The following is a 7,500-nucleotide window of genomic DNA, read 5'->3' as shown; positions in this document are numbered from 1 at the left end:
GACCTACTGTATGGTTCCAAGTCTGGCAATGATCATTAATGTAAAAGGTGTGAAAAGAAGCAGGGAAGGCGTCTGTCTCCAGTTGTTCATAGTAAATAATGAACAGAATGGCTGTGGCCCAGCGATGAAACACCCATGTAGACCTATTGTATAATGTTATCCTCCATTTTATACAGTCATGCAGGGGAATGCAAATGGTGGAAAAAGGGGAAATGCAAAGTGTAGATACAGTATATTGAGAATTTCATCACAAAGTGGATGAGCTTTTCTATGAAACTCACCACCCTCTTCCTCTCTCTCCATCTCCCTCTCTGGACTTCCACCTTCTCCTCTCTCTCTCTCTCTCTCTCTCTCTCTCTCTCTCTCTCTCTCTCTCTCTCTCTCTCTCTCTCTCTCTCTCTCTCTCTCTCTCTCTCTCTGTGACAGCTCCAACAAGCGCAAGTCCATTGATGACAGTGAGATGGAGAGTCCAGTGGATGATGTCTTCTACTCTGGGCGTTCCCCCGCGGCGGGCAGCTCCCAGCCCAGTGGCTGGCCCAACGACGTGGATGCAGGTTAGGGGCCAGAGCCCTCCTCCTTCTCCTCCCCCCTTTCTTGATTTCCCTCCTTTCTTCTCCTCTATAACTCTCTTTTTCACCTCCTCATTTTCTTCTTCTTCTTCTTCTTCTTCTTCTTCTTCTTCTTCTTCTTCTTCTTCTTCTTCTTCTTCTTCTTCTTCTTCTTCCTCTTCTGTTTCTTCCTCTCTCTCCCACTTAATGTACTGTGCCTGTCTTCCCTCCACTCCACTCCACGCCACTCCACTCTGGACAACCCACTTGCTCCCTCCCACTTTCACCCCAAGTCAGTCACTCAAATCAAGTCAGTCACTCAGACCAAGTCAGTCACTCAAATCAAGTCAGTCACTCAAATCAAGTCAGTCACTCAGACCAAGTCAGTCACTCAAATCAAGTCAGTCACTCAAACCAAATCAGTCACTCAGACCAAGTCAGTCACTCAAACCAAATCTGGTGTACTCAGCCCATCACTGCCATCATCAGAGAATCCCAGGCCTACCTCCTCCGCTCCAATTATGAACCAGTGCCAGCCCACTGTTACAATAGGGAGCATTCATTCCGAAGAGCTCAACGGCAAACAGAGGGTCTTTTTTATGTCCCATTTCATGAGCACATAATAACGCAACACGTTTCATATACTGCACGTTGACACTGTGTTTGGTGGCAGAATGTGGAGCATGACAACGTTAGCCAAAGAATGATGCAAGCTATAGGAAACGCCAAAGTATACAGTGTGTGTGTGTGTGTGTGTGTGTGTGTGTGTGTGTGTGTGTGTGTGTGTGTGTGTGTGTGTGTGTGTGTGTGTGTGTGTGTGTGTGTGTGTGTGTGTGTGTGTGTGTGTGTGTGTGTGCATTTTTTAAAAAAAATGTAAAGACATGTTGCATTCTCAGTTAATTTGCGTATGCAGAGCATAACCATTCTATTTCAACCAAGTGTACCATAACCACCAAGTGTACCATAACCAAGTCTATTTAAAAATGGACTTTAAAAGACTACTCTGCCTGCATATTCTAGCTTTGAATTTTCAAAAAAAAAGGGAAAAGTGTTTGAGGATACAGGATGAAGGATGTTTTGATTATGAACTTCGGTGTGGAATGTGTGTGATTCAGTACAGATGAGCCACCACATCTGTTAGACAAGAACTGTGAGAGTGGGTGCTTTGAGGAAAGAATTACACAGTATCAGAGCATTTGTATTATAATGCGAATTTAGTGTTTAAAATGATAAACATTCATGCAAGGCTTCGTTTGCCAACGCAGAGACTTGTGTGCGCCTTAGTTATCTGGGAGTATTGGGCTAGACATTTGACACTAATTTTGAATCAAGGATAGACCTCAAATATATATACCGTATATATATTTTTTTCAAAACTGAATTAAAATATTAACATTCATTGTAAGACTATGTCAGGTTGCAACATAATGAATTGCATTCATATGTATTTATATTCATATGTATACTTATTAAACAACATTTTTAATCCTCATTTCATTTTTCACCATTTTACATTTCTTCCCTTTATTGTGTTAATTTTGAAAAAAAAAGACTTACATTCTAGTCATTGTATGTAAATTAAGCAAATTAATTATGCGATACATAGCATGAAAAAAAAGTAATTAAACTTTGTTTTTTGTTAATGAGATTGAAGTAACAATTATGGAACATAATTTAATGCATCCTCATTATTTTTTCATCAATGACCTATTTCATTTTAATTCCTTTTCAGTGTGTTCATTTTCACAATGGGTAGGACATTTTCAGGCTTAGATAACTTGCCAAGTGAAGTTCACTATTGTCCCAGTAGATCCAGGACTGTTTTTTTTTCATTCATTTTGCGGCATTTGTGTTGGGGGAAATAGATAAAAATATTTTCACAAAAGATAAATACTTAATCTCATGTCTTTGAATTGTTCAGATGTGATATTCCATCTCTCTCTCGCACGCACACACGCACACACGCACACACGCACACACACTAACACAAGACAACGTAACAGATCCAAAACAATAGTCCAGATACGCACATTCAAGAGTGGACACCAGACGGAAATTAGCCTTTGTGCTACAATCTGGTACATTTACATATGTTTGTGTGTATATGTTCATTAATGTGCAATGTCCTGAAAAATTAAAGTAAAGTAAGTAAAGTAAGCAAAACATGAATTATCTAGTAAAATTGTCCTCCTAGTACCCCCAACAAAAAACAAACGATCATAACCCATGACTGGTTCAGATAGTGCTACAGCAACCTCCCTGAGCCTGTGGTCATATCATGATACCGCCGCGCTGTCACACTCTTTCTTTTTTATGTAACGGACCCGCCATCCACCGCCCTCCCCTAAGATCCAACAATGATCAAATTCCTGGAATTCCCTGGCTTGTCTAGACGGTCGCTCACCAGTTAGCATCAGACCCTGCCGCCTCCCTCCTGTCCTGCCCCCCTCGACCTCCCACAACCCCCCCCCCCCCCAAACCCCTCCCCACCCCCCAACTCCTTTCTCTCATCTCCTTACTCAGTGGTCTCAGAGTGCCCCTCTCATGTCATGTCTTAATACTCAGTTACTCAGTTACTTTGATCAAAGTTTGACATTTGTGTGTGTGTGTGTTTTAAAATGAAATGAAGTAGCTCTGTGTTTGCTGTGTCTTTTGTGTGGCTACAGCGTTGGTTGAAGTCTGTTCCCTGTGTGTGCATTACCTGACCCATGTGTACTGTACGCTGACACTCCACCCCCACCCCCACCCCCACCCCTTCATTGCTACCCAGGACTTGATCCTATTTAACACACTCACTCTGTCTCTCTCCTTTTCCATCTCTCTCTCTCTTTTTTTGCGTCCCCCTCTCTGCATTCACCACACTGTTCTCACTGTTCTCTCACTCTTCTGCCCTTCCTTTCTCTCCTCTCCCTCTCTTCTCTTCATTCTCTCCATCTTGTCTCCGTCTTATCTTCATTTCTCTCTCCTAACTCTCTCTCTCTATCCCTCTTTCTCATAACTATCTCTCCCTCCTTCTCTCTCTCTCCCCCCTCTCTCTATCTCTCTCTATCTCTCTCTATCCCTATTGTTAAATCTCTATCCCTTTCCCTCCCTCCCTCCCTCTCTCCTAACTCTCTCTCCTAACTCTCTCTCCTAACTCCCTCTCTCTCTCTCTCCCTCCCTCCCTCCCTCTCTCCTAACTCTCTCTGCCTCTCTCCCTCCCTCTCTCCTAACTCTCTCTCTCCTAACTCTCTCCCTCTCTCCCTCTCTCTGCGTCCTCCATTGTTAACTCTGCCCTTCTCCCCTCTCTGGCCCTCCAGTGCAGCACCACTTGGCGAGTATGCAGGAGAGGAAGATTAAGCATGAGAACGATGCCGTGCAGTTTCCTTACCATGGTTAGAGAACATTACTCTCCTCTTCTCCCATACTGTGTGTCTGTGTTTGTGTGTGTCTGTGTGTATTTCGATGTGTGCAGGTGTGGGTTGGTGTGTATTCTGAGTGTGTGTTTTAAAGACTATTATGAATGACAATATACACCTGCTTTATAGTCGATGATATCTTCCTGCTGTTTAGTTTGTCTCTCTGCTTGTCTCGCATACTGCACTCGCTCCGCCCTTTCAGAAGGGCAGAGCCGCATTTTACCTCTCACTCCATTATTGTGCGTGTGTGTGTGCTGTGAGTTTGTGTTTGTGTGTGTGTGTTTGGGTGCGTGCATGTGTGTGCCTGTGTGTATGTCTGTTTTTCAGAGAGAGAGAGAGAGAGAGAGAGAGAGAGAGAGAGAGAGAGAGAGAGAGAGAGAGAGAGAGAGAGAGTTTGTGTGTATGCTGTGAGCTTTGTGTATGTTGTGAGCTTGTGTGTGTGCGTGTGCCTGTGTGTGTGTGTGTGTGTTTGTGTGTGTGTGTGTGTGCACACGCATATGTGTGTGCCTGTGTGTATGTGTGTTTTTGTGTCAGTGTGTGTGTGCAAGAGAGAGAGAGAGAGAGAGAGCCTGGTCCCTCCTCCTGTCTTACTTCACTGTAGCTGCTGCTGCTGCTGCTGCTGCTTGCTCTGCTGGGGTGCTGTTGTGTTTCTCCACTGCTGACGGTGTTGGCTGGGTGGACGGTGTAACATATCAGTGGCAGCGGGCTGCCAGATCATACTGTACTGCCTTACTCCCAACTCCTCTCCTCTCTCTGCCTTTTTCTGCTCACTCAGGGTTTTCCTCCAGTTTTCCCTCTTAAAACTGCCGTAGGATCGTAGAATTCTTCTTTCTTTCTTGTTTCCTTCTTTGAAATCAGTTTGATGATGAACATTGCTTGTTTTTTTACTGGAGTTATGTGATGTGTGAAGTTGCATTTCAGTGTTTGGTTATTATAACGTTTTGAGTGAAGAAATGAGGAGATTTGTTTTGTGTTGAATTTAACAAACATACTTGTGTTGAATTTACCATGCAGACTATCACATCGATTACATAAAGTCGCATTGTTGGAAAGAACCTCAGGACGGGACAACTTTTAAAATTCCACGTACATCTTTCAGTGACACTATTCAACATAAGGAGTATGATTCACAATGATAATAATGACAATTCTTGGTCAAATCAAGTAGTAAAGCATTTGTTGTCCATGAGAGGACAATTGAAGGATGAATAGCCTGTGACAAAGCCACAACAGAAAATTCCTCTCTACAAATGTACTTATAGAAACGTGGGGAGAGATATGACACCCATGCCTTACACAAAATAATACACGAACAGCCTGAAGACAGTGATGGATAATTCTATCCTAACCGACCAGATGCCTTCCCATAACAGGCCTACCTTTGTAATAAAATTACAGTGCCATGAGAAAGTTTGGGCACCCTTTTGGAAAATCATTACATCGGTTTATTTCTCGTTGAGCTTTTAAAGTAGCAACTTCCTTTTAACATATGTTAAACTGTAGGGAAAGAGAAACTTTTCAGCAGTGGAAGAATGTTCATAGGTGTTATAGAAATATGTTTATGTGGATTTAAACAAAAATATGCGTGAGCATAAATATGGGCACCCCAAAGAAGGTATACGATTAATATGAAGAAGAGCTCATCTTTGCTGATCTAATGGCCTTGCTAATGGATACTTGCTATGCAAGAGGACAAGTTCCAACTGCCTGGTGCTACTGAATAGTTGCCAATTATTCTATCCAGAACCCCTCTAATTCAGTCAGGTTACGGTACTCGTCTGTCATCTTTAGACATCCTGGTTCAAATAAATGCATTATTTTTCAATGATGGTGATATCTCAAGATTGGTATGACCATTTCAAGACATTGTACGTGTTGTTTTACATTAACTCATTGTTGAATTTTGATCAGCACAGTGCAAACACTGTCCTGCTGGAAAGTCCAAACTCTGCTCAGCTCTAATTTTGTGACTGACACTTGAACATTCTTTTGAAAAATATGCTATTTGAAAAGACTGAATGAGGCCCTTAACTGTAATAAGTTTTACAGTGTGTACACTATCCACACAGACCTATAGTAGGGTGTGTTTTAGACCAGAGGTCATAGAATTTATGGGTGCATTTTTTGCCATGTCCACCTCCCATTGTTAAAGTCAAATAACTCTAGTTCAGTCTCATCTGACCACACTATGATTTCCCAAAATGCTTTTAGCTTGTCCCGATAAGCTCTCTGCATAAATATAACAATTTATTTCTGATGGATACAGAGGAAAGCCTTTTTATTCGTCACCCATCCAACAAGCTTTTGCCTTGTGAAAAGTATACGTGGAAGGACCCATGTCTAAGTCTGCACTATCAGCAGCTATGGTCTTGTAATTCTATGGAGGTGTTCTGTAGTGTGCCTGTTACCATTCTTACCATCCTTTAGCCATGCCCTTTTAACTATTTTTCAACAAACTACAGTTTGTTCAGAGCCCACCATATTCCACTCTCTAAGACAGAACTTAGGACAAGCCTCGTCGGCTATTTTTTATGATAAATAAAATGTTAAGGACCAATCATGTCTGTCTTGGTGACTGAAGGGATTCCAAAGTCATTAAAACCAGTTTGTGCTGCAAAGGTGAGCTCTACTTCATATTAATGGTATACCTTCTTTGGGGTGCCCATATTTATGCACGCGCCTATTTTTGTTTAAATCCACATAAAATTCTTTCTATAACACCTATGAAAATTCTTCCACTGCTGAAATGTGTCTCTTTCCCTACAGTTTAACATATGTTAAAAGGAAGTTGCTACTTTAAAAGCTCAACGAGAAATAAACCGATGTAATGATTTTCCAAAAGGGTGCCCAAACTTTCTCATGGCACTGTATACCATATCATATTCTACATATACACACACAGTATGATGCTGCTCCACCATAGGCCACAAGATATACAGTTCACAGTATGCTGGTGAAGGCCGACAAGTGGGGGCACAAACGTTGCTTGGCACCAGCCATCATCCAACGCATTGATCTAAGATAGGTGGGACTAGTAAAATAATGGAAATGCTGTGCAACCCTGCATAATCTTTAATTTCCGGCAGATTGTTTTATTATTTTGCTTGCCATTTTGTCTCTCAGTCTAATATTTTCACTCAGTACTCAGACCAGGTTCTTGGGTCAAAATGCACTCAAGCACAAGTAAATGTATTAATTTTAAAAACTACTCATCTACTTTCAAAAAATTCTAATGACTCATAAAAGCCACTCAATTACAATACTTGAGTAAATGTAATTAGTTACTTTCCGCTCCTGGTGGCTGCCGACAACAGTCCCTGTATTAGGGGCGCCACACTGCTGTTCCCTTCCTGCCTATACATCATGGCCCAGACAAGCCTAACAGCTCAGGAATCTCAGGTCAAGCCTTCTGTGGAGAGGGGTGGCTGGGTGGGGCGAGGGGGACTCCCCCTTCTCAGATGTACAGACGCGTGCACTACACTGTAGTATCACACTTCACATTGGCAGGTGGCCAGATGTCAGGAAAGGTAGCCACCCTCCTCCACCATCTACCC

The 7,500-nt window shown here is 42.3% G+C and overlaps 1 protein-coding gene across 17 annotated transcripts in view; it reads left to right on the top strand.

Annotated features, from left to right (window-relative positions):
• nfixb (nuclear factor I/Xb) overlaps positions 1 to 7,500 on the top strand; it is a 198,438-nt gene that overhangs the window by 165,296 nt on the left and 25,642 nt on the right. For 12 of the 17 annotated variants that reach the window (XM_063224085.1, XM_063224101.1, XM_063224055.1 and 9 more), the window contains 2 exons: positions 427 to 554; positions 3,848 to 3,922. In XM_063224085.1, coding sequence (XP_063080155.1) covers positions 427 to 554; positions 3,848 to 3,922 — 203 coding nt within the window. The remainder of the gene's footprint in view (positions 1 to 426; positions 555 to 3,847; positions 3,923 to 7,500) is intronic. The other 5 variants (XM_063224080.1, XM_063224072.1, XM_063224079.1 and 2 more) reach the window with 1 other exon arrangement.

Source organism: Engraulis encrasicolus, chromosome 2, assembly GCF_034702125.1.
Source record: "Engraulis encrasicolus isolate BLACKSEA-1 chromosome 2, IST_EnEncr_1.0, whole genome shotgun sequence".
Lineage (NCBI taxonomy): Eukaryota > Metazoa > Chordata > Actinopteri > Clupeiformes > Engraulidae > Engraulis > Engraulis encrasicolus.
The sequence above is the reverse complement of the archived record's forward strand: the minus strand, read 5'-3'. Positions and strand labels throughout refer to the sequence as shown.